Source organism: Anser anser (assembly GCF_964211835.1).
Source record: "Anser anser genome assembly, chromosome: 11".
NCBI classification, from domain to species: Eukaryota; Metazoa; Chordata; class Aves; order Anseriformes; family Anatidae; genus Anser; species Anser anser.
Window position 1 is genome coordinate 13,265,327 of NC_139732.1, and position 27,974 is coordinate 13,293,300.

Here is a 27,974-nt window from a genome sequence, read left to right on the forward strand (position 1 = left end):
CACTGTTGGTATCAATTGTTTCCTTGACAGGAGTATAATATATGTTACCGTGTACACTTTCCAGCACTAGTGTCTGATTCAATGATTGTTTTATCATGGTGTAAAAACATTGTTTCATTGATCATCTTTATGGAATTAATTTGTAATGAGAAATTAAGAAGATAAGGAATGTTGTCTATTAATTACAAAAAGATGGATCTTATTTTCTATGACAGCATATATTTGGTATTGATAAACAAACAAGTTCTCAGTCTTCCACATGGTAATTTAATTCTAACCTAGCCTATTTAAAACCCCTTTTTTCTGATTTCAAATGAAACCAAAGTATTCTGTAACTTGTTTTAGTGAGTTGACTTAAATCAAGGCTTCTGCTGGATAAATACCTGTGTTCTAAGGCAATATATGAAAAAAAGTGTGCTCCACTTATATTCAGTATGTGAAATAAAAGGTCCTTGTATTGGAAGTTAAGTTCAGCCCATCTATCTTTCATTCAGTGTCTGTGTTGGTTACATTGCATTTTCCTTTGGTTCAGGCTGAATTTATTTACCTAATCCAAGTTGCAATAAAACGTAACTTAGCAACTGTGTTTATAGGTATATTAACCTAAGGACAGAGTGAAGGAACTCTTTTCCCAGTAGTAGAAAAAAAAACAAAACAGTTTATTGAACTCATATTAAATAAAAGTGTACACAGTTCTGGTAAGTAGAAAAATAAGGTGTTTTCTGGCTAGTTATCACAATTTTGTGCAACTTCAATCATCATTCTGAAATACTACCAAAACTTCTCTCAGACCAGTTGGACAGAAGTCTGCCTAGGTGCTACCTCCATGGATAGCAGTTAGTGCCTTCGTGATAAATATTATATTGCATGATAAATAGATTAAGCAGTGACAGGGAGGAGACGCTGCATTTTGTACCGTATTTGGAAAGCCTGGCAATCCAGTGTCAATCAACTTTTTCCACTAGATAACCTTTCACTTTTATAACACCAATTTTCAAATAGCATGTAATTGCATCTCATTTGATTTGTAATGGCAAGTTGTAAAAGTGCTTAAAGCTTCTTAACCGTGTTTGTTGTTCACATCCAGAGTTTAGCATCTACCTTGGGTGACTTTTACAGGCACTTCACTTCAATGCTGTCAATGTATGTTTGGGGGAGCACGTTTTACCACTTAAAAATGCGTCTAATTTTTCAGTATTTTTATTTCAAAATACTGATAAATCTCCAATATTGATTCCTCATGGGTCTACCTTACTGTGAACGAAAATGCCTCAGGAAAGCTAAAAACTTTCTAGTCCCTGACAGTCACAGTATGTATTCCTTTTAGTATTTCACTTTTTCAACTCTTTTCATTAACTTTGATCAAAGTTGATGAGATGCTTCATATTTCTAATGTTACAGAACTGCTGGTCATAGATTGTATTGTTAAATTTTTCTGGTTCCATTTAGGTTTTAGTTACAGAAATGAAGCAACAAACAAAAAGCTAGTCCACAAAATTGAATGTGAATTCCAAAATGAAAGTCATACTCCATATTGTTTCAATATTGATGTGCAGTATTGTTGAAAAGCATTTATTATGAAAATAAAGGTAAATGTGTATCATACTAATCTAAGGACTGGCATTGCTGCAGAGAATGCTCTGGAAAAAATAATTCTGGCTTCCTGCAAAGCTACTGAATTGGAAGTGAGAAAGACCACTCAATTTGGAGGGAGGACTGCATCCTTTGCCAGATTCTTATCCCTTTGGCAAAACTACGATAGGAAACTTGTTGAGGCCTGGGCTCTTTTAAATCTACTTTGTGGACAACTGTGCATTCAGGCACCACAAGTTGTCATGAGGATGTTTCTGTCCTCTTTGCTTCACAAATATTTCTGTCCGTGAGAAAACAAGATTTTTTGGCTGGTAATTCAATCTAAGAACATACTTGAAACACAGAATGTCAGGATCCTTCATCACCAGCAAAGAGAACAGACAACACCGTTTTTTTTTCAGCTTTGGTCATGATCTATATTTTATTTGACAGTTTGTGGGGAAACGCCTGAAATTTGACCTTTAAATTAAAATATATATAAGAGACATTATCACAGGGAGGTTTTCTCTTTTCCTGTTCAGTTGATTTATAGCACATTCTATGTGCTGTTTCTGTGTTAGAACTTCAAGCTAAATCATTATTATTTTTTATTTTGTTAACTATGTACTTGTGGACTTACGTTAATTTAGAGCTGTACCACATTTTGCCTGAATAAGGAACAGCCTTTTCTTTAAAAAATGTAATTCCAGGCTAAAATTTAACTTCACTAATATTGCTGTAGCTGGAGAATATCTTGCTGTCATTTTGAGGACTCTTAACAAAAAAAATTGAAGAGGGTAAATGTCCTACTGCATTGTGTTGTTGAAAAAGTCAAATTCAGGCACATAGTTCTCCATTCTTCTGTGATAATCCTATCTTTGGTGATATGCTTTAGGCATCTTTATTCTTATCACTAAGATTCTTGGTGAATTTCGTTCTTAGTAGGTGATGGTTTCACATCACAGTAGCTAAAATCATGTCCATAAACCAGGTCCTTCTGAGAGACTTCATCCAAGTATGACTCTTGAACTGTGACAGTATTCCACATGTCGTTTTTTCCCAGAGATTTATGTAAGAGTTCTCTCATTCTCCTGTTTTCTTTGGATGTGGATTCCCAAATGACTTCAAGTTCACCTTCCACTTTTCTAGGAAAAAAAAAAACAGCATTCTTAATTTTAAAACCACTTTTCTGCAGTACGTAATTACAGTATATGCATAAGCAAATTATACGATGTATGTATTTAGATGCTTGAAATGTTCTGATTGAAATTAGTGTGTTTTTTTTTTAAAGGCCGGTAAATATAATGTTAAGGGAGGACATGATCAGGAAAAAGAAGATCCTGACCCACATAATGAGTTGGATTAAGGCTACCCAAAAGAGCAGTGCTTGTGAGATTCAAATATTATGACTGTCTTCGAATCAGGCTCTGTTGTGACTGCAATTCTGCTTCCTGTAATAGGTATGTTTCTGTAACACATGCGCTTTTCTTCTGCCAGATGCCAGGAGTTCTGTATCTTGTCCACTCAGAGGCTAAAAAAAAGTCTGCTCAAACAGACGGTCAGTTCAGATTGTGCTCAGCTAAATGCCTCTTTTTGTGGAGGCCAAACAGAAGCGATGTCAACTTTTGGGTTGTTTTAGTTAGTGGTGGTGAGTGGGGATATGAAGGACAGTCCTGAAGGCATTATGTTATTCTTTGTATGCTAATTTCTCTGACTGCCTAAGCATAAATGAATTATTTATTGTTCTCAAGAAAAAGGTTACTTGTGAGCATGGCAGCTAACGCTGTTTAATAATGCAGTATATTCTAGCCACAGACTTTTTAGTGAGTTATATCTGGTCATGGTTAAGCATTTGGGTTTCCTCTGACTCACTTCTAATATATGTCAAAATACAATTTAATCAGAAAATTGAGATCACTTGAAGTGAAAAACAAAAGCATTGCATGGAAAATGAGCACACATCTTAACACTGTAGAATTCTGCTAGCCCTTTACACAAATTCTTATGAATAGTGAAAGTGAATACCACTTTCTAAAAATGAGAAAGAAACCTCTGTAAAACATAAATGTAAGATTCAGTGCTGTCAAATTACATTTTTGCCAAAAGATGTGTACTAGCAACTGTATAATCAGCACTTCTTATAGGATCCTTCAAGATCAATTACACCTCCCATTGAGAAAGAAGTGGTAAAAAGTGGCCTTGAAATAGTAGTAGCTCATTCTGTGTCTCACCTTATGAGTGGATATAAAGACAGAAATCAGAAAAATACCTTACGGAAAAGGCATTAGGATTATCTTCATCATATTGCTTGGAATGAACTTCAGGTGGTGGTGGTGATCTTAAGAACTGAATTAAAGCAAAATAAGGTAGGTGAAGGCAGTACAGTTGCTAAGAGTATCCCTGAAACTCTGCCCAGGAACATTTGAAGCTACATTAATGATTTGGAGCTTTCCATTTCTGCCAGGTCTCTAAAAAGCTAATTGAGAAGCAATCTCTCATTTTTCAAACATCAAAACTGTAGCTGACTTTGTTCTCAAGAATTGTATTTCCTGTTGACACAATGATGAGGGTGTCTGATAATACTACCAATTACTCAGTATATGCTTCAAAATACTTTACAAAGGCAGCTATTCTCAGCTTATATTTTGGGGGATGTAAGGCACAAAGAGTAAAAGTTGTGTGATTGAACTTCCCCTGCAAGCCATCCTGAGATTTACCCTGAGTTTATCTACTTTCTAAGGTCAACACTCTCTTTTTAAAAAAAAAAAAAAAAAAACAAAAACTTGTTGAATTGTTAATGCTCATATGATCCTGAGGGAAAGTCAGAAGTGAAAAGATAAAACCAAAGATGACTGAATTCTGAGTTGTAGTTCAGTGTTGTCAGCAAGGCTCCCAACTGGGACAGGTATGAGACCATCCAAGCTATACTCATTGTCACTCTACAAATACAGTTCAGTAGCAACCGCATCAATTTTTGAAAAAAAAAAATAGTTCAAAGAGAGGTTTTAAAAGCACCAATGTGGTTAGAATGACATCAGTATCAAGAAAGCATGCATATAGAGGGAATGGTGTATCTGAACTTTTCCTGGAGGATTAATTTTTAAACAAAGCTGACGTGCAGAATCTGAAAGTGTTTGCTGACTTTCCTTTGGACTGAGCAGTCAAATCATGTTGTTGTCAAGGAAGCATATTGCAGATAATCCTTGCTTTGCACACAATATACTACAGTCAGAAGTAAGTCTTCAGTGTGGCATAATAGACAGCTTTTATAGTTCATTTTTTTTTTTTCTGGTGAGCATCTAAGAAACAGCAGTCACAGTCTAATTGTAGTTAGAAAAGTGTGGGGTTTTGACTCTGCAGGTTTTTGTTTTAACATTCTGACCCAATGAAAAGCTACAAATACATTCTGCTTGTGTTGGAGAGGGGTAGTCTTTTTGTCCTTCCCACAAAAATGAGTTTGTATATGTTTTTAGTATTTCTGCAACTATATACTTAATTTTCTCCGTCTGCTAAATGTACATTTTCATTTAACTTGTGTGTTATTTAGAAGACTTCCAGTACTACATACTATTTTTTTGAAGTTTTCCAGTGTTTCGGCATCATTCTACTTACAAACCTTGTAGAGCTTCACAAGAGCAATCCTACTTTGTTAGTCAGCAGATTACAATAGCAGTGAATCTGTCATTGTCTTAGATTGCCTTTCTTATACTTTGAGAAAAAGCTAAAGGTTTAAAGGATAACCTTAAGTATATTTTTAAAATGTGTTCATGTTTCACTTGCAAGCCGTACTGGCACATATAGGAACTACCAACAGTTAGAGAACAATCATAATGCAACTTTTAATATATTAGGCCATAAATGTAATTATTTGAGAACATTAGGAATGCCAATACAAATCAACAGTTTTTTGAGCTCTATAGCACAAATGGCATGCCTGGGCTGAAGTAGTTTATAGTACAGCTTGACTGCTGTTCATAGTCTTATAAAAATCAGTTAAATGTTGTTTTTTTTTTATTCTGAAAGTGGCAAATCTGTAACTTGTTAACAAAATGGTAAGGTAGATCCAAAAGGAAATCCATCAAATGTGTACTCATTAGATTTGTTACTTTATTAGTAATCTAAAATCTGTTGAGGCGGGAGGACAGCTAAGTGTTCAGCCTTCAGTAGAAGATGCTATTAAATAACTAACATATGTCTTGATTATTTTTAGTCTCCTAAATCATCAGAGACTAGGCTCAGATTGGTATTTTTCATACATATTTTCTTGATATTAAAAAAGTTGTAAGAATAAATTTCTCCTTCAAAGGGTGTTTTTTGGAGTTGAGATGGATGGAATTAAGAGTATTTCAGCATTTTCAGTATAGCTATAACAGGAATAAGAAAATAATGTGCTGTTTGAGGCTCTGTTGGAAAACAAGAGCTTTCTGCTGTGCACAGTTGACTGCCCTGACCCCATTTTTCCCTGTTATATCTAATTGGATTACTTCTGCCTATGACTGACATACCTTTTTTGCTGCAGCACTTCATTAAGGGTTTCCTGTTTGTCTTCCAGCAAACGCTGCAGGTGCTTCAGTTCTTGCTGGTACTGAGCAGTCTTCCCGGCAAATTCTTTCTCCTGCTCAGTCATTTTGAGACTGATATCTCCAAGCTTCCCAGCTGCTTTCTTTTTATAGAGCTGTAAAAATTAATAGGAAAAATGTGATGACAGCAGAAATAAGAACAACTTACTACCAACAAAAGAAGCTGAGAGAGAGTTAGCAGTTTGATCAGTGATGCCTTGTTTAAATACATCAGGTAGGTTGCTTATGTGTATGTGGTTTTTTTTAACCTATTTGTTAATTTGAAGGCATTACACTTGTATTTTGCAACCTGCCTTGGGCAGGGACACCTTCTACTATATCAGTTTGCTGAAAGCCACATGGTGCTTACCAGTTGTCCAACAGTCATATTTATCCATGCATGCTATAAAAAAGTGTGTTCTGTTCTTTAATCTTAATACTAAGAGGTAGAACACAGTAGCTTCATGTTTTAAAACGTATTACTGTTTCACGTAATAGTTCATTCTGTTTACTGATGGCACACGTCATTTTATGCTTATTGGCAGTAATAACCAAATATACAGGCCTAGTGCTTTCTGAAATAACTTCTCCATTCAATTACATAACCATGTGAGGAACTGAAAAAATACGGCTTGTCAGGCGTTACACATTTCTACGTGCTGCATTTCTCTTGGCAGAAACAGACATTATCCAATAACAGCTTTTTTTCCTGTGATTACAAACATAGTCCTTAACCTGTTGTTATACGTGCAGAATGTGATGTCTGACATTGGCTATAAGAAATTCTTGGGATGGAAGCACTCGATAGAACTGCAAGATACTTTGTGATCCTTTTCACAAGCTGTTTTCAGTTCAGTGCTTGTAAAATGTGTCACTTTGGAATTGCATTTTCTGATGGTAATAGTAATATTGTTGGCTTGACATGCTCGTTCTTCCTCTGCCAACTGAAGCTGAGCCATACGTGCAGAATGGTTGCAAAATAAGTGGTGCACAAAGGGCAATAGTGCACCATTTCCTGGCCTAAGGATTAAAACATGAGACTAGATGTGAGGGATACATAGTTCTTATCTTGTTCCTAGGAATGTTTATAACTAAGTTGATGTAAAATGCATAAGCAGTAAAACTTCAGCAGGATGGCTGACCCTAGACTGCTCCCTGCTCATTCTGGGGAGCTGAGCCAGGTTGGGGTGGTTCTGGGCACGCAGCTACAGGCACTGACAGAACCTTTGCAGCAGCTGCTATATTTGAATTGTTCAAGACAGTCTTGTATTATTTTTTTTCTGAAGTGAAGCAGGCAACAGTGAGTAGACTGATGGAGATTACCAGTTGCAGGAAGAAGGGGATAACACAGCTGGAAGTGGTACTATTTTTCCTCTATAGCTGAAATGGGTAGTCTGCCCAAGGTCATGGCACCATAGGAATATAGGAAGCAGCCAAGATGAGCAGTGATGATGGATACAGCAGCTGGGACTGAAGAGGACATAATTTACACTCTTATAAAGTAATTTCAAAAAGGTATGTTTTGAGCACCATATTTCTTTTATACTATGTGTACTGAATTACTTGGCAGCTATTTATGTTGTTCACATGCACATTTTTCCAGTATAACTCTTGCTTTAAAAAATAGAGCTGGTAAGCTAAATAATTAGGTGTGAACTAATTTTTTGGTTATATAAAGACTTTTTTTTTCCTTTACAGTTTAGGGTTTGTGAAGTTGCTATGAGTCAGAAGTGTTCCTTGTATTTTCAAAAAAAAAAAAAAGCAGGAATACACTCTAGATAAAAGAGCCCCGTGTACAGAGACTTAAATAGATCTATGGTCTCATAAAGTTAGATCCAAAGCATCTTTCCCTAAGCGCAGATTAATGTTGATAGGAATGCTGTGAAGAAGGACCCTTGTTTCATTCATATGCCTTGGTGTGCGCAACTAGTTGACAGGATGCAGAAAGTAATCTATGCAATGGTTACAGGCAGTTCTGAAACAAACAATTCCTTAGTGTTGAGGAATTGCTTAGAGCAAACCATTAGCATTTTCTCTTAGCAGTAACTTTGTGCTCCAACTGCAATATGTAGCAAAGTGGAAGGAAAAAGAAAATAGCCAGTCTGTGGGGTAAAGTTACCTGAAAATGTAATTCCAATGGGAGAGGCCAGATATCTTCAGTATAAAGGTTGCTTCTACCTATATTTATAAAAACTTTATCATCGATAAAAAGTATTACAAATAGAGGTTCAGAATCCATGAAACAACTTGATATGATTTCTTTTTGACAGTGTGTCTAATTTAAGGATTTTACTCTCACACTGAAGGAGAAGAAAAGATGCCCAAATGATGAACTGGAGTGCAAAATCTGTTATGTTACAATGTTTGCAGTCGTAAACCCAAAGTCTTGAACTGTCTTCACAGAATTTGTGCTAGATGTTTGAATAACATATTACTTATAGGAGGCGGATCTCCCTGCATTATCTGTCCCTTTTGTCGCCATGAGATTTGAGTTGCACAAAGATGAAGTTGAAGGACTCCCTAATGATACAAACATTATGTCCAAACTCCTATTAAAAGAGCAGCATGGAATTCTAACTGTGATGAAGTACTTGAAACACCAAAAAACTTGACTTCCCCAAGCTCTTCCTGTGAATCATCAAACTGCTTAGTAATTATGATTATGGAAGTACAAAGAGACTCCACAAGGACTTCCAGTCAAACTGCTGCCTTAGATTACTATGCTGACCGTAGCATTGAGTTCAGCATCTGTGAGTTTGCAGAGTCAGCTGGATCAAGATCTCTTTTCCAAGCTACGCAATCATCTGTACTTACGATACTGGTATGGCTGATATGATATATATATATATTTTTACTTTGGTTCCCTCCCTGTTGGAATCTATTTACTAGTGATTGAAAAAGTGACCCTAGGTGTTGTGGGTGTGTTTTGTTCCCTCAAGTCTTACTGTGTGTCTCATGTACAGCTTCTGCCAGTGCCTCTTCCAGGAAATTTGTGACTGCTTTTCATAAAGTTGATACGCAGAATTTTTTTAATCAGTTGGTAAATATTTAACTGAACCATAAAATAACTTAATCAGACTTCAACCCTTATGCTATAAGCATTTTTAAGTCTGTAACTTCAAAAAGCTTTCTGATGATCTCTTTGAGCTTTCGTTTACCATAAGTGTATTTTTGTTAAAGCACAATAATTTGTGTGACTACTAGAGAAATAACATGGTGAGTTGTTTTAACTTTTTTTTTTTTACTAAAAAGATGGTGGCTACTATTGCCTGTTCCCAAAGTAACAGTTTTAGACCACCGTCACATGAATGAAAACCAACTGTGAAGAGATATTTGAAGGTTAAAACAACCATTAAACAAAACCATTTTTATCAAATGCATGCTCACTGTTTAAAAAAACAAAGATCAGAAATGCTGCGTATAATATGCTTAAAAAAGTCCCATTGCAAGATAGTTCATGTTATATATGATTAATTAGATAGACAGAATACCAACGAAAAACTTGTACGTTTGAGTTGAATCTTTTCTGATGATGAAGGGAAATAAAGTTACATTAAATATTCTGCTCCATGATCAGTTTTTTTCAGGTGAGTTCTGAGTTATAACAATTATGACAAAGAATCAGGTAGTTGAATCTTAAAGGGCCAAGTAAAGAAAAATTTCTTCAAGTAAGCTTTAATATTTTCATGATTTAGTATGTCTGAAAAAATATCTAACAAAAGTCAGTAAAAATGAACCTGTTTTCAAAATTAGAATACCAAAAGATGTTTTGTTTCCTTAACATAGTTCCTGAGCAAAAATTATTTTTCTGAATATTTGTGTTCAACCTATTTGATACTGTTCCACTGTTTTATATGGTTGTACTGATAAGCTACAAAACATGTTGTACAGTGAATGACTTTATAAGGTTTTCAGTAATTGCTAAGTCCCAAACTAAAAATGGGTACTTATAAAGAGAATCACTTAATTTGCTACCTAACTCAAGCATACACAGTTTAAAATTGATAATAAAGCTGTGTATATTAAACATCTACATTGTTTTAGGTTTAATTTAAAGCTCAATAAAGGGTTATTGCTAAAAGGCTTTCACAATTTTTGTGTTTAATAACAGGTCTGTTTGATCTTGATTTATTTTGAGGCTTCTCAGTGAAAAACAACAAAAAACATGGGATTTTTGTTCATTTACTTTACCCAAAAGAATTTGCAAAACAGTAACAACTCTGGACCAGAAAAATCAGATCCACTTTGTCTGCAAAGCACACGTGACTTCAGAGGTAAGTGATCTAAAGGGAATAGAATTGCCAGGTTTTTGAATGACAACTGTCTGTCTACAGAGGTATGTGCCATACATTTGCAGTGAAGAATGGCTGTCCTACCTAGCCTTCCTTTTTTCTTCTCCTCCAGTAATATTTGCAGTGATGTGAAAGAAGCCCCACAAAATCTTTTGACACGTACTCTTTCTGCCATACATCTGACCTGCACCATGGTTTTGGAGTAGCTTGTGGACACTGAGATATGAGGAATGAATTCACCAAAAGGTGAGCTATGATGCCTTATCTTTTCGGCACTTTTAAGGAACTCAGACCTGTATGTAGGCTAAAAGCTTTTTTCTCATCCTAATCTGAGGACTGTATGCTGTAGTTCATATGATAAATTTTATACTTCTTATCTTATATCTCATTATAATAGCTAAAAGTCAATGAAGAACATTCCTTTCTAAGATAACAATTAATGTAATGCAAACTATGAAGTTATATCACCTTCTCACAAAAATTAGTACATTTTAAGTATTTTTACCAATAAAGACAGATTTTGCCTTAATACTGTGTAACAGGTTCACCCTGCAACTTGGCGCACAGGGCAGTTACTCCAGCTGCAGTTCCCCGAAGCAGCTGATAGTGGTATTCCTCTGGCTGATTAATCAAACTAATGAGATCTTTAACCTATTTTATTCAATTAAGTAGGAAGTATGTAGTCTTGAAGAATGTTGTTGTTCAAGTTTCATGGTTGCTAGAATTGTGCATGAACTGTGGAGGCAAACAAATCTTCCAAGTAAAGAATTTATTGCCTTTCCATGTTCTCCTGAATTTTTATTGGCAGCACTTAAAGCAGGGGGGTGATATGCATTACATATTAAGATTAGAAAAGTCTTCTGATTAAAAAGAACCAAATTAAAAACTTGACAGTGTTTGTATTTAAACTTAGGATTTAAAAAAAAAAAGTAAAACAAAGGAATACCCAGAACTTCTCAGAAATCACTACAGACAACAAAGTAATAAAGCTTCTATTTAGAAAAGTGGATTACTTGACTGGAGGTGTTTAAGAAATTAAGGTGTTCTCAGCAAAAAGGTGATTGAACTTTGCTAAAAGTTACAGTTAGTACGATAGACAAGAAGTACATGATATTTTAAGTTTCTATTAGGTGGTTTTGACTGTTTAAGTTCTATCCTATACTGACACAAATTAAGAACAACGAAGTTTTGCCAGTAGTTTATTCTCACTTTTTCTAAGCAGACTGTAAATAATGTTTTTAAATATTGCTGTTTCTAGTTGATGGTGGTTGTTTTTTTAAAGGATTTTTGTTTATATGAAAGGAAAAATGAGATTTCTTGAAAGTACTATACCTCTTGCCTTACGTGATAACACAATATTGAAAATATACATATGCTTAGAAAACTGAGGTTATTCCTCAAACACTATTGCTTAAGTGTTTACCTTAAATAACTGTAGCACTAAAGGTATTAAAACATAAGAGTTTCAAATGTACTTCATACTAAACATTGTTATAATGCAATTACATGCTACGCTTTGTATTTCCTTAGATAATCCTAAAGATAACCTGTGATGTATTAGGCTAGATGACTGAACATACTCTGAGTTTCTAAATTGCCTACCCTTTGGTCACATAAAAGTACTGTTATACTCAAGATATGTTTTTCACTTCTAAATCTAATTGCAAAGGATTTCAAGTTGAAGCATTAGCAGAGAGTGGACAAAAAAAGAATAACTGGACTACATTACTGAGCAAAAATCAGAAGTGCTATTTTATTTGTATTTCATCATTTTTACAACTTGTCATAATTTTCTGAGTAATGGTGTTAATGCAGTGACCTAGCCGACACACAATACAAAAACAAAATGGAAAATGTCATTTACAAAAACTGATGATCCATTTAATTTAAAAAAAATCATAAGGTCAGTGTTTTTCATAAAAACACTGACATAGATTTACTACTGACTTCTTTCATTTAAAAAAATAAAGTTTTAGAAAATACCAGGTAATAGCAGGTTAGAAATACTGCTTACCTTAACTTTTTCTTGCAGCCTTCCTAAGCGTAGACTGCCTTCTACTATTTTGTTGAGAACACCGTGATTTTCATTTTCCAAACACCTGGCCTGCAAACATATATATCAAATTACATACGTTGAAGAAGACAAATCTACTCTGTTTTGAGTCTTAAGAACCAAGATGGAGAAAGAATCTTGAAAATTATGCTAATAATGTCTAATTAATAAATTATTAACTGACTGTGAATATGATCACTAACAAAATAATACCTTGAAACAGTTTTGTTTTGAAAGGATCGTAGCTAGTAATATTGCAAACCAAATCAATTCTGCATATTTATGTACAGGTGTATGTACGTATGTTTACGGATTCCATTTGTACGGCTGACTCTCCAGCTCAGAATCAGTCTTCTCTCAGAAGAACCCTTGAAATTGGCAGAAGTTCATGGCAGAAATTCTGCATGTGGCTTACAAAATGCTTTTGGCTTATCCCTGCTTCCATCACTTTGTAAACAGTGAATTTTGAAGTAGTGAGAATGATAATAGACTTTTACTTAGACATCATGCTCAGTATTGTCTCTCACTAATAATTAGTGCCCAGTTCTAAATTCTCCCCTTCCCCCCTTTTAATGTTTTCTAGGTCTCCTCATTCGAAACCTTACCAGCTTATCTGAGTACAGGATACCTGCAATCTAACTTTCTGCCAAGGTAGGTTTCAAGTTCAGTGATTTAAATTAGGGACAGGTTGTTCAGATCCAATTCTAGCAGGTAGCAAAGGAAACTGGATATTTTAAAGTTTTACTAACATGAGACTATTTCAATAGAATAGGCTATAATAGGCTCTCAGAGTATTTCTGCTATTAACTCAGACAGAATTAATTTACATAAAAATAAGTGAAAAGCTTCAGAAACTAGAGTACATATTTTTAACCACTCTACATAAAATAATCTTTTGTTGCTTCTATCCTATTTGCAAACATAGAAACAGCTCAATCAACTGGAATTATAGCTTTCTTTTACTGTTAATTTTAATTATTAAAAGAGTTTTTTCTGGTAGGAGGAGAACTGAAATATCAATTAAGCCATACTAATTAAAGGTAATTACCAAAAAAATAAGGTGATCACGTTCCTGAGCTATCTTCTCCACCAAACCAATAAGGTTTGTTAGATAGTGATGGGCTGCAACTTCTTTTTCTGTTGCTTCCTCCAACTGCTGTTTCAAAAGACTTATTTTCTTCTTTAATCGCCTATAAAATTAACATGAGACCCTTCAGATTGGAAACTAATAATGGCATTAAGGGAACTTGCATTGTAGGTACAAATCAGCTTGCACAAGTCTCAAAAACAATCAAGTATAGTGTTAAAGACGTACTAGCTGGAAGTATTTCAAGTGCTGAAAGTATCATTGCCCGTAACTTTTTTTAATAATATGCTTTGTGAATAGCAATTATAGCAGATAATCAAAAGAACAATTTCTGCAGTGGCTACAAGCTCATATTTCTTAAGAAAAATAACAGTATTATTTTTACTTCTGAAAGGTTTGTTCTACCTCTGAACCACTCACGTGCATGAGAAGGTCTGCAAATACTGGAATATCCTGTTCTTCAGGTGAATACACAAATGATTAATCATTATAGCTAACTACTATCATTGAAGATATATTCTTAATTTGTATGTAAAGACAGAAATGTCTACGAAAACAAAAAAAATAGCAAAATTATTCAACAACCAGGCCAAATAGGTGTGACAAAGATGTATTTGAGGAAACATGGCTGCTCTGCAGTAGGTAGAAATGACACTGGGATGTGAAAAAAAATATTTTTACAGATATTACTGCCATGGTACTTTTTAGAAATTTAAGTATTGAGAAAATGAGAACGTAATATGAAGTGGAAAAAAAAGATAAACCTGTTTGTCTTTTGTGTCATTTCCATATCAGCTTCCAGGATCTTCTTGTCAGCCATGAAGTTATTTTTCTCTAAAAGCAGTTTCTTGTTTTGAGCTTGCACTGATGCTATCTTTCCCATTAGGTCTTCCACCTCAGAGCGCTTTTTCTCCTGCTCCTGTTGTAAATGGCTGCAAAACCAACCACATAGTACACATGTCACATATACACCTGCTTCATTTTAAAGCCAAATTATGGTAAGACACTCATGTTAAAAATATGAAAAAGGTACACTGATAATGTTTAGTGGTGTCAAAAAGTAGTATTACAATCTGATGACGTATCAAATCATGAATGAAGCATAATATAGAAAAAGTAATAGTAATTCATCCTATCTGCATTTGAAATAATTTTTAATTATAAAATACATCTTCTAGTCCAAATGCATTCCTTTTATATTTTTCCCCTCAAAGAAATTACTAGCAATTATGAGAACTTTTCAGGAAGGTGTCGTACCAAGAAACAATAACTTCAACTATCGTAGGCCTGGAAGCAAACAAATTTACAGGAAGCCTTTAGAAAAATTATACTTTTCAAAGTATGCTGCATGGCAGCACTTCTGTTTCATGTCATTTTCATGCCTCTAGTGTTGGGATTTACTTCTAGAATTACAATGTTTTTGAAATACTGACTTTTCTTTCTACTTTGGTAGTTACCTTTTATAGATTAAAAATTACAGGCGTATTCCTACCTACAAAGTGATGTATGCATGTAAGGGCCTGCTTATGTGAATATTTTGCAGAATTGTTTCTCTATGCACCATATACAAACTCATACCTTTTTAAATCATTCACCAAAGCAAAGTGCTCCTCTGCTGCTATTCTACTATCCAGTTTTGCTTTCAGCTCTTCACAAGTAGTACGTAAAGCTTCCAACTGCTTCTCGTACTCTGCTATCTGTTCTTCTTGACTTCGTTTCTTATCTTCTAAAGTTATTATCTGTTTGGTCAATTTTGAAGCTTTTGGGAGGGGAAGGAAAAAACGATTACAGCATAAATAATAATAATAACTAATTTAATCACCTAGTAGAACTCCAACTAAACCAATACTACATTAATTCATAGTTGTTCAAAGCATTATGTGACAGTGGATTTTTCATTTTTTAAAAAAATCCTGATCAGTTTGGATTCCAAATCCTAACAGTTTGGATTTTGTCTCAATTTGTTTTGGAGAAGTACCACATTTTTCCACAGTTAGGCAAAGAGTTCAATTATGAGTCTGATTTTCACTGAAATCTGCCTTTCTCCAATTCAAATCAGTAAACCTGAAATTTCAGATAGTATCTAGACAGAATTCTTTTCAGAACGGCTTATGGTAGGTTAAAAGAGATTCTTAGAGGATATTCAAAGAATCCCTTCTGATCTCTAGCGCATTCTAGTGGTGTTATCAACATAACTCAATCCTATAAAACATTGACCAAGAAATTCCAAAGAGGACACTGCTACCCACAAAACTACGTTGAGCAAAGAGCCAACCAAAAGTCATAGATGCAGAGCTACCTACAGCTAATATCTCTTTTGACTTCAGGTAACTCAAACAAGGCCACATACCTGTTTCAGAACATTTTCCTTTCTTTATTAACACATTCTTTCTTACAGAAGAAAGAACACAGCTCAGTGTATTTCTAATACTGGTAGTGATCATTTTTCTTTTTTTCAGACAGAATAATCTTTTTATTCTTTGGAAGTGCTTGGAAAGTGAGAGATTAGATTAAAGGCAGTTTTCTATTCAAGAGGCTTCAAACTCAAGACTACCTCTTTTCAGGGCTATGAGCTGTTTGCTCATTGAAGCATCATTTTGTGCTGAAAAGTCCTTTAACTCATTTTGATTAATTCAGGAAAAGAACCTGAAATCAAACATGAGTTATTAGTCTAGCAGATAGGACACATCTACAGACTCTCTAGTTTCTGATCACCAATCCCACAGGTTCTTCCTATAGCATGTATTTCAGTCGCTTAATGCACTGCCTAAACAGTTAAGGTCAGGCTCTTGTTTCCTTGTGAGAACTACAGCAATAAATAACAAAATCTGTCAGTCTAGTAGGAATTTTCTGCCAATTCACACCAGATCAAGCTATTTTGAGACATGGAAAGCAGAACACTTGATTGGGGGCATTGTATTCTCTCTAAAAGCTTTATATTAATAATACATAATTAAATGTTTTTCAAGGACATCCTAATCTGTGAATTAAGATTCACAGAATTCATGCCTTCAATCTTGCTTTTTAAACAGTTAACCTTTACTAGAAAATCTTACTTTCAGTATTAGGATTTTAAAATGTAACATGTCTGTCCTCTTTCTGATACACAGTCAGAAGTCTATTAACAAGAATTACCCAGAAGAATTTGCTCATACAAAACATAACCATTCGTAGAAAAACTAATCTTTAAGAAATTATATTCCTTGTCTTGCTTGTAAGCATTCAGTGTTCTGAATTCAATTCAACATCTAATAAACAGCAATAGATAACCAAACTGATCCATTACTTAACAGATGGATGTAAATTTAAGCAGTATCATGCTACTTACGATATAATCAACTACCTTTTATTAGCAATAAACATGGGTTACAAAGCAAGAAGAAACAGACAACCTAAATTGAACATTTAAATAAACAAATAATACCTCACAAATATCAACCTGTAAAAAGTTAAGGTCCTCTAAAATTTGGAAAAGAGCCAAAGGCACCTCTGTTTAACAGTTCACAAGTTATACAGTTACAAGTGATACTGACATTCCTTTTCATGATCAGCTGACAATCAGAGCTTGACTTCATAGTAGTCTTACCTGCATTCAGCTATTCATTGTAGGCATGTATCAAGTTGTTGTAAAAAAGCAAAACACCACCACCACAGAAAACCTGCAGAACTACGTACGGTGTAAAATGTGTAGTTGCCATGTCTAGCAATTCAGGCACGTACCTTCCTGAACATGTTGTCTGTGACTATCTTTTGCTTTAGCGTGTTGAATTTCAAGTTGCTCCATCAACAACCTGTTTTCTTCCAAGACCAGCGTGGCCTGAGTTTGTAGCTGATGCCTGCAATAACAAACAGTTTATAAATAAAGTAATTCTAATTTTAATTTATGTCCAAAGAAAAAAAAAAATAAAAACAATTAAACACCACTGACTTCCAACAGTTTAAACTTTATCATATTTGAACCCCTTTCAAAAAGGAATGAAAAACCCTAATTGAAAGCTATCTCAGAATCCAAAGTAAGCTTATTTGAGACATGAACTCTCAACCCTCAATACATAAGTTATTTTTAAAAATATTTAAAATTTTTGACTAATTAAAGCAAAAATTCACTGTGGAAAGAAAGATATGTATGTGTGAATTAAAATCACAGAATCAGAGTGGTTGCGGCTGGAAGGGACCTCTGGAGGCCATCTGGTTCAACCCCCCTGCACAAGAGCCAGACATAGTTTTTCCTTAAGATCTGTAATCTTAAACATTTGCATGGAACAAGCAAAACACTAATTTCTGGTAATATAACTTGCCATTCTGTAGTGGTAATAAAGTTATTTTTATTTAATTGCTTATGCAGGTCTTCATTCTCCTTCACCAACTCTTCAACTTGTACTTTAAAGTTCTTCATATCCTCCTGGAAGAGAAAGGAATCCAAATCATAATAGCTGGAGGGAAATAATATAACTTTTGACATCAAAATACACATACCTGGGTACCTTTCTAATTCTAATGTTAACAGCATGTTAACTCACTAGTCACTCGTCTTTAACTCAGATGTGCATACTTGATTTTTTTTCCAAGTGTGATTTGAACTAAGCAAATTGTAGATCCTTAGCATACGGATTCAAGAAAATTAATTCTGGAAATAACCAGATGATAGCATACATTTTCAGAATGAAATACTGCTTATTTTATGGCTTAATTTTTTGGAAATATTCTCAAAAACTGTAGTAGTTCTGCTCTGAAGCTCATGTAGTTCCTCAGATTTGGTCATACATGAGTGTAAATGAGACCAGATGAGTGTCTTGGTAATCTTTGTTCATACTGTGAACAAGAGTAAACAAAGATTCTCAAGAAACTAAGAACCATTTCTTGAAGATTCAGCGACAGAAGATGTTTCTAAAGAGCAAAAAGAGTCAGTACCCATTTCTTAAATAACTTGAAATAAATATTCTTCAGCCACAAAATCCACAGGCCTGTAACTGGTAGATACAGGGCACTGGATTCCCAGTTATGAATGGTAGCAGTAAATTCTTTCTAACATGGACTGACTGTTTATGGTTTACTCTATTCTCATACATTCAGTGTTGTGCCTGCTTCTACAGCTGAACAGCCTGACAAAACCAAACCAAGTGCTTTCAAGACAGCACAATAACAGCGTATACCGAAGTAAAACAAAGTCACTTTTAATTTTAGGCAGAACCTGGCTTTGACAGATCTCTTTCTGCTTTATTTTAGAAGTACATTTTCTTTAAATGGCAACTTACCTCATATGCAAGACTTAAATCTTCCTTTTCTCTTATTCTATCTTCATATGCCAACAGAAGAGGTGACAAATATTTCATATCCAGCTTTGAAAAAACAAGTCAATATAAATCAATTGCAAACCACAATCTCATCAATATTTATTATTTCTTCTCCTGATACACATTGTCAGTTTTAAAAGCTATTAAGGGCTTTCAATTGCTATTAGTTTTACGTATAAGTGAAGAGGGAGGACCTTCCTGTTTCTGTATAGATAGCTCTGAATAACAATGGGGAAGGAAAATTTAAGATTCGGTTAGCATATGAAGAAATTGTTTTACATGTTATAGATGCATTCCATTTCACAGATTACTTGCCTTCTACTTGCCGGAAGTTCATAGGCTACTAGTGGACCCACAAACATTCCTACCATCAGAATCAGTGAAATATGCTATTTCCTTTTAGTTTTACCTTAAATAATCACAGCAGAAGATTAACAATTAAGATTAATAATGAAGCAATAGACCTTGATGCAATGTGTATGCTGGACAGTACTAAATGAAGATGGTATTTATGATTCTTAGGGCAACAGTACTTAATTTACATTCAATAGTGCAAATTTGGTAACTGTAAGCAGTCCGTAGCTTACCATAAATTTAGCCAGAGTTTCACATATTCATTGCAAAATTCTGCCTTATTCCTTTTTATGTTTATAAATGTTTATCATGTTCTACCTGTATGTGATATTTCAACATCATAACTAAATAAAACCCTGCAAATCTGAATATTTTGGTTCCTGTAAAGGAAGGAATGAACAGATAGATGAAAATATGATGCTACTTACCAGCCATGGGGGTGGTGGTCCTTTCATGGGTAAACTTTTTATTTTTAGATGCTAAAGAAGATATTTGAGAAGAAACTTAAATTATTTCCTGCTTTTGAAGCAGCAACCATTGACCACTGCAAAAGTGGACAAGTCACAACTATTACCCCAAACAAGCTTATGCCTCTAATTACATGTTGCATATGTATCACAGACAATCAACAAAACTGAAATTTCAACATCTTATAATACAGGAGAATAGCTAACTTCTTATAGTTAGACTTAATGATAAATGGTTATTTTCAATTTCAGAGGAAGCCTATGCCATTTGTAGACTTAAAAATTATTTTATCTGGATTTGCCTCCCAAAACTTAAAGGTGACTGAAAGGGCAATGGGACATATCAATGCAAATTGCCTTTATAACCAACATTCTCACCTCTTCTTGCAACAATGGCCTGAATTTAGTTTGATAGCGACTTAATTCTACGTTCAAACGATGGACTGTCATTTTCAAAGCATCATTTTCATCTACAAGTTCTTGTGCTTGTTGTCTCAGAGAAAGTAATTCTGTAGCCTCCTCTATTAAAACAAATATTCAACTCATTTCAGTCAAAATTCAAGAAACCTTAAAAATTTGTTAATTGTAAGGGGAAAAAAAATCTCAATAAATCAGTATCATAAGAGAACTTCCCAAAATACTCTTATAGAATAAAGCCATGAGAAGTTATTAGCACAAAAAACATTATGAAACAACTGGGTATTTTTTTCTCATGATCCTGTAAGTATTCCGTGACAAAATTTCTACAAATGTGGAAAATACTGTTCAGAAACTATTTCTGCATAGATAGTTCCTCGTATCAATGAAGTAGAAACCTCCTACCAGAAGAAGAGGTTGTAAAAAAAAAAAAAAAAAAAAATCAGAAAAATCAAGCAAGATAACTAAGAATAGTTTGTATTGAAAGAATGTTTCTCCCACCTTCTCTGTGTATCTTCTTTGTAGCTTCTTTAAGTTTTCTGTTTTCTTCTTCTAGTCTCTTCAGTTTTAATTGCTGTTCTTCCATTTGCTGTTTTGTCTCCTCAAATTGCTGGGCCATAGCGTGGTATACCTTGTTCAAAGACCAGTTTTCTTGTTTTAGCTCTCTGAACTTTTCTTTAGCCGTGTTTTCCCGTGCTTGCCTTGCCCGAGTGGATATATCTGTGGATGCCACATTTCAGTATTTTCAATATTTTAATTGGTACATTGTTTGACAATCACTTACTTCAAAAGTCACTCACATTAGAAAGCAAAAACAAATCAAAACATCCAGCATAAAAAGCCTGGAACTACTGTTTTCAATATGTATCACAGAGCACTCAGCATTCTTTTATCTCCTGTATAGAAGAAATACTTTTTTTCCTCCCCCCATTAATTAGGCTTAGTGAGTAGAAGCAAGAAAATGTATTTTTATAAACACATGTATTCTTTAAAATTAAGATTTGTAGTAATGGCACAGAAAAATCAGAAATACCTGGGGATGGTGGAGGTTTCTCCCGTATAAGATTTTCAGCTAATGATTTTTCTTCCTAGCAAAAAAATTATAAAAAATGAAACAGTTTGCTCTAGCATTTATCCTCTCTGAAAGACACTGAACAGCATCAATGCTGGAGAACTTAAGAAACAGAACTTTTGAAACAGTTTCTTTTTTTAAGGTTTGATTCACTACTAACAATATATGTCACTTGACATTTGGCTGTCTTAACATCTTTTTGTCACTTACCACTGTCAGTCACTTTTGGATGCTTGAAACGGTATTTTCATTAGTTGTCAAAGACATACAGTTCTCAAAAAATTTCATAGCAGAAAAAATAAACAAGTTTCCTTGACCTAACAGGACGGATACTGCTCCCTTGTTAGTCTGCATAGAAGACTCTAGAATAGAACACTCTTATATGAACTGTCAGTCCATAACTGGGACTCAAGTATATTCAACTGTAAAACCCTATACAGTAATTTTGTTCTCCCCGTGTTAGTTAAAGCACATATTTTTAGTTTCAGAAAGTTCTTTCAACAGTAAATAATTTGTAAAAAGAGACTGAATTTATGCTAATGCATTTACTCACGGTGAACACAACTGACATACATTTTTATGAAACCACGGAGAAGTTCTGTAAGGATACGATGCCATGTGATTTAACATACTGAAACGCTGATGCCCAAATAAGTCAAAATTCAAGAACAATTTCAAAAGAAAATATATGTCGTCAAGAATTTGAAAAAGAAAATAAATAACAATGTTAGCAATGGAGGAACTGACCGTTTTTCTAAGTAGTATTCCATCACATTGATCTGAGAAACTAAACTTTTAGCTATTCTTTTTCAAGCTCAGAAAAGCAGTCAGATGGGCCCCGCTCATAAACTATATAAAAATCTGGTGAAGCCAGGCTCAGGAGAATTATCACTGACAACTCTCTCTTTCTATAGAAGATGTCTCCCACTCTCATTTAGTTTTTCTTTCACATGAGGAACAACAGCATTTCTTGTTATTTTTAATAAAACCCACACCCAACTTTTGTGTGGTATACATACCTATATGATGGGGAACTTTCAAAAGGAATGATTAGGCATTCTTGTATGTCGAAAGATTCCCTAGTGACAATAAGTCAGTTTTCTTTTAAGTGGTTTGTAGACTGTCAGCTACTTAAAACACCAGAATGCAATATTTTTCCAGAACACATCACAAATAAACCTTCATATAAGTCTTACCTTTAAATTCAAGCCAAGATATTTGTTTTCTGTTAAAGAAAAACAGATCTTTGAGTCAATTAAGAATGAAAGCATTGATAAGTCTGTAAATTACAAGGGTACATACGGATATTTTAGTACACGTATTACATACTGTAAATAAATGTCAGAAGGTCCTTGAGGCCCCAGCCCCTTTCATGGTATATTAGAATACTGATGTGATACCTTACTTTACCTCTTACACTGTATAGATACAATTAAGGAAGAAATTAAGTTGTATTATCAAAAAAAAAAAGTTCTTCCAGCTGATTTTCAGACACAGAAATATCTTCATCCAAGAAAAATGACTAAGAATATTTTTTATCTTCTTAACAGTGATAGTTTCTGGTACTTCTTGGGTACTTTCTTCCATTTTTTGAGCACAGTTACACTACAATAGTTTCTAGAGTATAAACTGGATTGATTCTGGTACATAGATCAACAGAAACATAATAGCTGTACTAGACAAAACTGAGCTCATTAATTTTTTTTGTCTTTTAAACACGATTGTTAGTGGATGTTTTGGAATTTCAGTTAGATTGCAGATTTTCAATTTTCTGTAACTACTAAAAGTGGCACTTTAATAGCATTTCTTTGACTGCCCTTTTTAAAAGGAATATATCATTTATCATATGGTACTAATAAATTTAGTTTGTTCAAAAATTATTTTTCCCCATGATATTAACAGGTAAGGCATTTTGTCTTAAGTAAGCTTATTTACCTTCTGTTTGCACATTTGACTCATCCATCTGCATGTGAAACTCAGTTTCATGAGAAGATGTTTCTTTCTTCTCAACATTATTACTAGGAGGTAGTGGACACTCTTCCTGTGTAAAAGACAGGCAAGTCTATCTAAATCACAACACTGTTGAAATAGCCTACGCCCGAGTGTCTTGATATTGAAGTTTTCATGCAGATAATGTCTTGGTCACATTCAGAATTGTACTCCAAAATTTTAAGATAATAAAAGATATACTTTTTTGGCTTTAGGACTATACATAGTTAAAATCTAACCCTTACCATGATCAGCAGGAGGTAAAGAACTATGATAATCATCTAATCTATCCCAGGGCAATATTCCTTATCACCTTATTTAGTTAAAGAATCGATTAAGTTATCTTTGCTTGTTGCGTCATGTCTAAACTTGCTTTTTAAGAAAGACTGGCCATTTATCTACCGTATCACAGTACGTGAGGAATTCATGAATAATTTTTAGCCTTGTCTTAGCTGTTTTTCCCTGTTGATTGCATACCAGCATCCCATGTATTTAACACACTCCCTTTTTTCCCCCCTCCTCTCCTCTCACTGATTACTGTCCCTTCACCTAGGTGTGTTTTCCAATTCCATTCACATACACAGCATTTTATTGCTTCTCCACTACTCAGTTACTTATTCCTGTTTGTTGGAACACGTTGGACAGGGATGCAAACTGAACTTTAGATGTGCCTTAACTGTCTTAAGCTGCTTCCATGCTGTAACGTGGAAAAATCCACTGGTCTTCAAGACACAAGGTCATTTCCTTTGATTCTGAATGTTCCTATCCCTATGTGGGTCACTGCTCCTTAGCACAATACTCAATCAAGAACTAAGCTTTCAACATACATAAAAGTTCCAAGTGCATTTAACAAAATACGTAAGTATCATGCTCAAGATGAAAATATTGGACATTTCACAAGATTAAAACACATACTTACATTAAGTTTATAGTAAGAGCCACACTATCAGTGATTTCCTATTAAGAAAAAGTTCCTAATAATCAGAGATAAAGAATCGACAAACAAACCTATCTTAGTTTAAAGGTAACTGAATCATAAAAATATATAAAAATTGAATAAATGCATAAACATTAAGAAGAGAATATTTAGAAATATTTAATATATTAAAACGCAATAAAGGAATTAACTGATTTGAAAACCCTACCTTTTTATTTTTGCAAGGAACAGCATAAATAGCATTGTTGCTAAAGCTTTCTTCCCTTTTCTCATTACTCCGACAGCTGGACTCTTCCTCTTTATCAGGATCTGAAGGATAGGTATCCATGTCCTCATCCTCACAGCAATTGCCTGATATTTCTAGGGACTGTAGAGGAGATCTGTCACTACCATCAAGTTTCCAGTTCGGCCTGCAAGTAGAAAGCAGTTTAAAGACTGCTTCAGTGTCGCTTACTCTTCCTAAAAAAAAAAATGCTTCTATAGCAGAACCATCAATCTGTGAATACACACAAATCCAACAGCAGAAGCAAACAGACATGTAAGCTTCTTTGGCTGCAAACAAGGTACCTAACCTATGCATACATTTCAAAATAGACAATTAGCACTACATTTACTTCTTTGGCTTACAGAAAGCACCACACTAAAGATCGAAGGTTGCCAATTCTACAGCAAAAATAGACTAAATTTTGCAGCAAGGAATTACCTGACAAATAATTCAGATGATTCCCCAGCGATTAACTTCTTGTATAACCGATAGGCATTTGGCAGAAATAATGCATGTTTTTACTTGCTGTGCAAACCAAGTCTCCCTCTGAGGACTGTGTGCATGACATCACTTTATGAGAAATGGAGTAAGAACTGTAGACATTTTAGACTATTTATGATGTGGTAAGAAAAATGGTTATAACACCCTGAGTTTAATCAGTTTTCTGTAATTCTCGGGTAAAATTATTTCATCGGCAGATTTTATCTCTAATTTAAGATACCCAAACAGAAAGTATACGCTACCCCATTCTGAGCTCTGTGACTGTTGCATATGGCTCGAAGCACTCTTGTTCCACATAGGTGGAATCACTTTCCGAAAGTGATCGCTGCCGAGGCTGAGGAATAGCAACAGTGCGCCCCGTTAGTGTTGTTGCGAGGATAGCTGCTGCTAAAGCAGATCTGGAAGAAAAAAGAAAAAAGCAATGAAACAATATTGTCTTCTTCACATTTCATATCCTCTTCCACTGCAGAATGTCTTCACTATTTAAGCAAAGCAAAAAGTTCAAAGTTAACATGCATAAGCAACACTGAAAGTGCTAAGGGACTAGTTTTAAACTATTAACTCCCAAAGTAAAGCACAAAATCAGGTGAGCTCTCAAGGCAGATATCAAAGAGTACAAGTATATGTGCCCAAATCAAATGCATGAAAATAAATAAATATACATGAAAATAAATATAATAAATGAATATACTGAGTTGTATTTCCAAAATCAACATCAGTAATTTATAGTACTTAGCATTAATTTCAGTCATAACAACAGTACCTGGTGGCACACTGAAAAAGTGTTTCATATTCTGCTATTTTGTTTCCCAGTTTCTGTTATCCCCTACTCTGAACCTTTTACTGATGACTGAAGCTGTTCATAAATGCTGGAGCACTGCAAACTAGGACAAGCGTAAGTAGATAGAAGTGCCTATTAGTGGGATGATGCAGAGCAGAGAGAAGCGTAAGATGAAAAGACAAATGGGAACAAAGATTAAAGGAAAGAAATGGTGGGGACTGTAACAGGAATGACAACAAGTGGAGGTCAAAAAAAGGAAGAAGAAATTAACTAGAATTAACTAAGAATGTTAGATACTAGAAAGACCATAGAAAACAACCAGAATTTAACTAAATATAGAGAAAACATAAAAACTCCAAGAAACTACAAATGAAAAGGAAAATACATTTGTATTTTTACTTTGTGTAACTTAGCTGTATAGCTAATTCAAATCTAATCCAACATGGTTTTCCATACAAGTTTTCAAGTCTTTTTTTTTTATATGCAATAAAATGGTAGATTGGTAACGTTAAACTTCTGCTCTTCTAACAAGCAAAAATTTCCAAACTCATGGTACTAGCTCTGCTACACTCTAGCATCCAAATTAAAAACAGCCCTGGCGTTAAAAAGTCCATTTGTCTTTAATTGACTCAGCTTTCTAATAAGTTACATATTTATAAAAGTAACTGTTCTAATTGCTTGGCTTGCTTGTGTATGGGAGAAAAATAGGCATCTTTACAATTCAAAGAAGGGAACTGCCCTAATTTAAAAATACATTCTGTTTATGAAACGGCTTATGTAAATACTACAGCAAGGACATGCAATTCTTCTCATCATGTTTTTCTAGTATGCTATTGCAAATGATGAAACAAAAAACAACTCAAAACCTACCTGGGCCTTTCTGGAGAAGGGTTTGGACTACGAGGGGGAGGGGTGCGGGGAACTGCAGGTTTAGGAGCTATGGTAGCAGCAGGGACCAGGCCATGAGCTATATGTTTCTAAACAATTTAAAATAAAATTAGTTGATAATGACTTTCAGGATCACAATGAAAGAAGTACAGAACCAAACATGCACAAAAACTAACTATACAAAATAATATAAAACGGAAGAACATTTACATGCAATTAATGTAAACAGAAGATTTGGAATGATTCTAAGTATAACTTCAGAACATGTATGAATAGTTGCTAGTGAAGGTTAGAAATGTAATTTACGGAAGACCCATGACTGTAGGTTCTCTACCCGTTACGTCACTATCTGCAAAATTCAGTTTCTTAAGTACTCGTCTGTTTTTGTGTACACACACAAGAAAAAAGGCGTACTAGAAATCAACTTTTTTCAGAATATTTGAATCTAGTTTCATGGTAACATTATTATTCCCTCTCCTGTACAAAGGGTTTGTAAGTCAGAAGTGATCCTCAGTCACACTGGTATGAGATGAAGAAAAAAACTATTACAACTCCTAAGGATCATAAGCGTTCAGCCTGAAAAGGGGTTAAAAAATCCACCGAGTTTTTAAATCAGTAAACCTAATTAAAAAAAAATAAAAAAGGATGATGGTAAGTGCCAGCAGAGAAAAAACGGTGCCGGTGTTCCCCACGGCGAGTGCTTTTGAGAGGGGCCACAGAGCAGCGCAGGCTGGGGGGAGCTCTGGAGATGGGGGCTCCGCGAACACCCTGGGCAGTTCCAGTGCTGCACCACCCTCACAAGAAAAAAAAAAAAGATATATATATATATATTTTTTTTTTTACAAATGAGATGGATTTTATATGTTTGAATCTGTGCCCATCGCCTCTCATCCCCTGCGCAGGCATCAGAACACGCTACGCGCTAGCAGTAACCCGCCTTCGGGCAGGGCGGCTCTGTGAGGGGCGAGGCGGGCGCCGGGCTCCCGCCATTTCTCCTCAGAGCCCCCGTGCCGCTCGGGCTCCCCGGGCGCCTCCCGCCACAGGACGGCCCCGGCCGGGCCGGAGGGGCTCCGCCTCAGCGGGGCGCTGCCCGCAGGCCCCACACCCGGTACCGGGCCGCCCTCGGTAGCGCGGCGCGGCCCCGGGCGGCTCCCCCCGGCCGGGAGGCCCCGAGAGGCCCTCGCCGGCCCCGCGCCCCCCGCCCCGGGCACTCACGAAGGGGCCCCGCCGCCCCCTCCCGAGGCGCAGCGGCATCGGGGCACCGGCACCGGGACAGCTCCCGGCCGCTCCTCCCGTCGCTGCCGGCCTGCTACCAACAGCCCCGCGGATTCGCTGCCGGTTCGCGCTCCCCAATCGCCGCGCTCCTTGCTCGGCCGTAGCGACCGACCGGCGGCGGGCCTGCCGCCCCCTGCCGCCCCTGGCCCTCAGTGCGGCCTGGGGAGCAGC

General features: G+C 35.5%; 3 protein-coding genes across 5 annotated transcripts in view; 2 read left to right on the forward strand and 1 right to left on the reverse strand.

Moving 5' to 3' along the window:
- The window catches only part of TDRD12 (tudor domain containing 12), a 71,309-nt gene extending 58,781 nt beyond the window's left edge, over positions 1–12,528 (forward strand). The window contains exons 39-43 of the mRNA XM_083794633.1: positions 2,864–3,032; positions 6,125–6,366; positions 7,418–8,952; positions 10,243–10,405; positions 10,536–12,528. The gene's annotated coding sequence lies outside the window, so the exon portion shown is untranslated. The remainder of the gene's footprint in view (positions 1–2,863; positions 3,033–6,124; positions 6,367–7,417; positions 8,953–10,242; positions 10,406–10,535) is intronic.
- CEP89 (centrosomal protein 89) lies at positions 639–27,877 on the reverse strand. Of its 3 annotated transcripts, XR_014571119.1 has the most exons (20): positions 27,744–27,877; positions 26,511–26,617; positions 25,102–25,257; positions 24,302–24,503; positions 23,103–23,208; positions 22,364–22,392; positions 21,129–21,183; positions 20,597–20,815; positions 20,057–20,199; positions 19,640–19,690; positions 18,819–18,902; positions 17,862–17,965; positions 17,284–17,399; positions 15,142–15,322; positions 14,328–14,495; positions 13,525–13,666; positions 12,438–12,527; positions 6,078–6,247; positions 3,842–3,918; positions 2,580–2,717 (listed from the first exon to the last, which is right to left on the reverse strand). XR_014571119.1 is itself a non-coding variant. In XM_083794682.1 (19 exons), the coding sequence occupies exons 1-19, from the start codon at positions 27,780–27,782 to the stop codon at positions 2,486–2,488; spliced, it is 2,394 nt and encodes a 797-aa protein (XP_083650808.1). In that variant the 5' UTR covers positions 27,783–27,877; the 3' UTR covers positions 639–2,485. The 3 variants fall into 3 exon arrangements, 2 of the variants coding, with proteins under 2 accessions (XP_083650808.1, XP_083650809.1); XM_083794682.1 differs by lacking the exon at positions 3,842–3,918 and having other exon boundaries at positions 639–2,717; XM_083794683.1 differs by lacking the exons at positions 3,842–3,918; positions 26,511–26,617 and having other exon boundaries at positions 639–2,717; positions 27,744–27,873.
- Positions 6,345–8,967, forward strand: LOC310905256 (E3 ubiquitin-protein ligase RNF182-like; the record flags this gene model as incomplete). The annotated part of the gene is given in 8 exon segments (XM_083851303.1): positions 6,345–6,366; positions 8,417–8,451; positions 8,453–8,483; positions 8,486–8,619; positions 8,621–8,678; positions 8,681–8,871; positions 8,873–8,935; positions 8,938–8,967. Coding segments are annotated over 8 exon segments (564 nt in total).
- Positions 27,878–27,974: the final 97 nt, after the last annotated feature.

What these genes read in the sequence shown, in the direction of transcription:
- CEP89 (XM_083794682.1), bottom strand. Translation starts at nt 27,782, where the DNA reads ATGCCGCTGCGCCTCGGGAGGGGGCGGCGGGGCCCCTTC. An exon ending in TTTATTACCACTACAGAATG is followed by an intron (nt 17,400 to 17,861) that starts GCAAGTTATATT and finishes TTGTTATTGCAG; the next exon opens with GCATCAGCTACAAACTCAGG. An exon ending in CAGACAACATGTTCAGGAAG is followed by an intron (nt 15,323 to 17,283) that starts GTACGTGCCTGA and finishes CCCTCCCAAAAG; the next exon opens with CTTCAAAATTGACCAAACAG.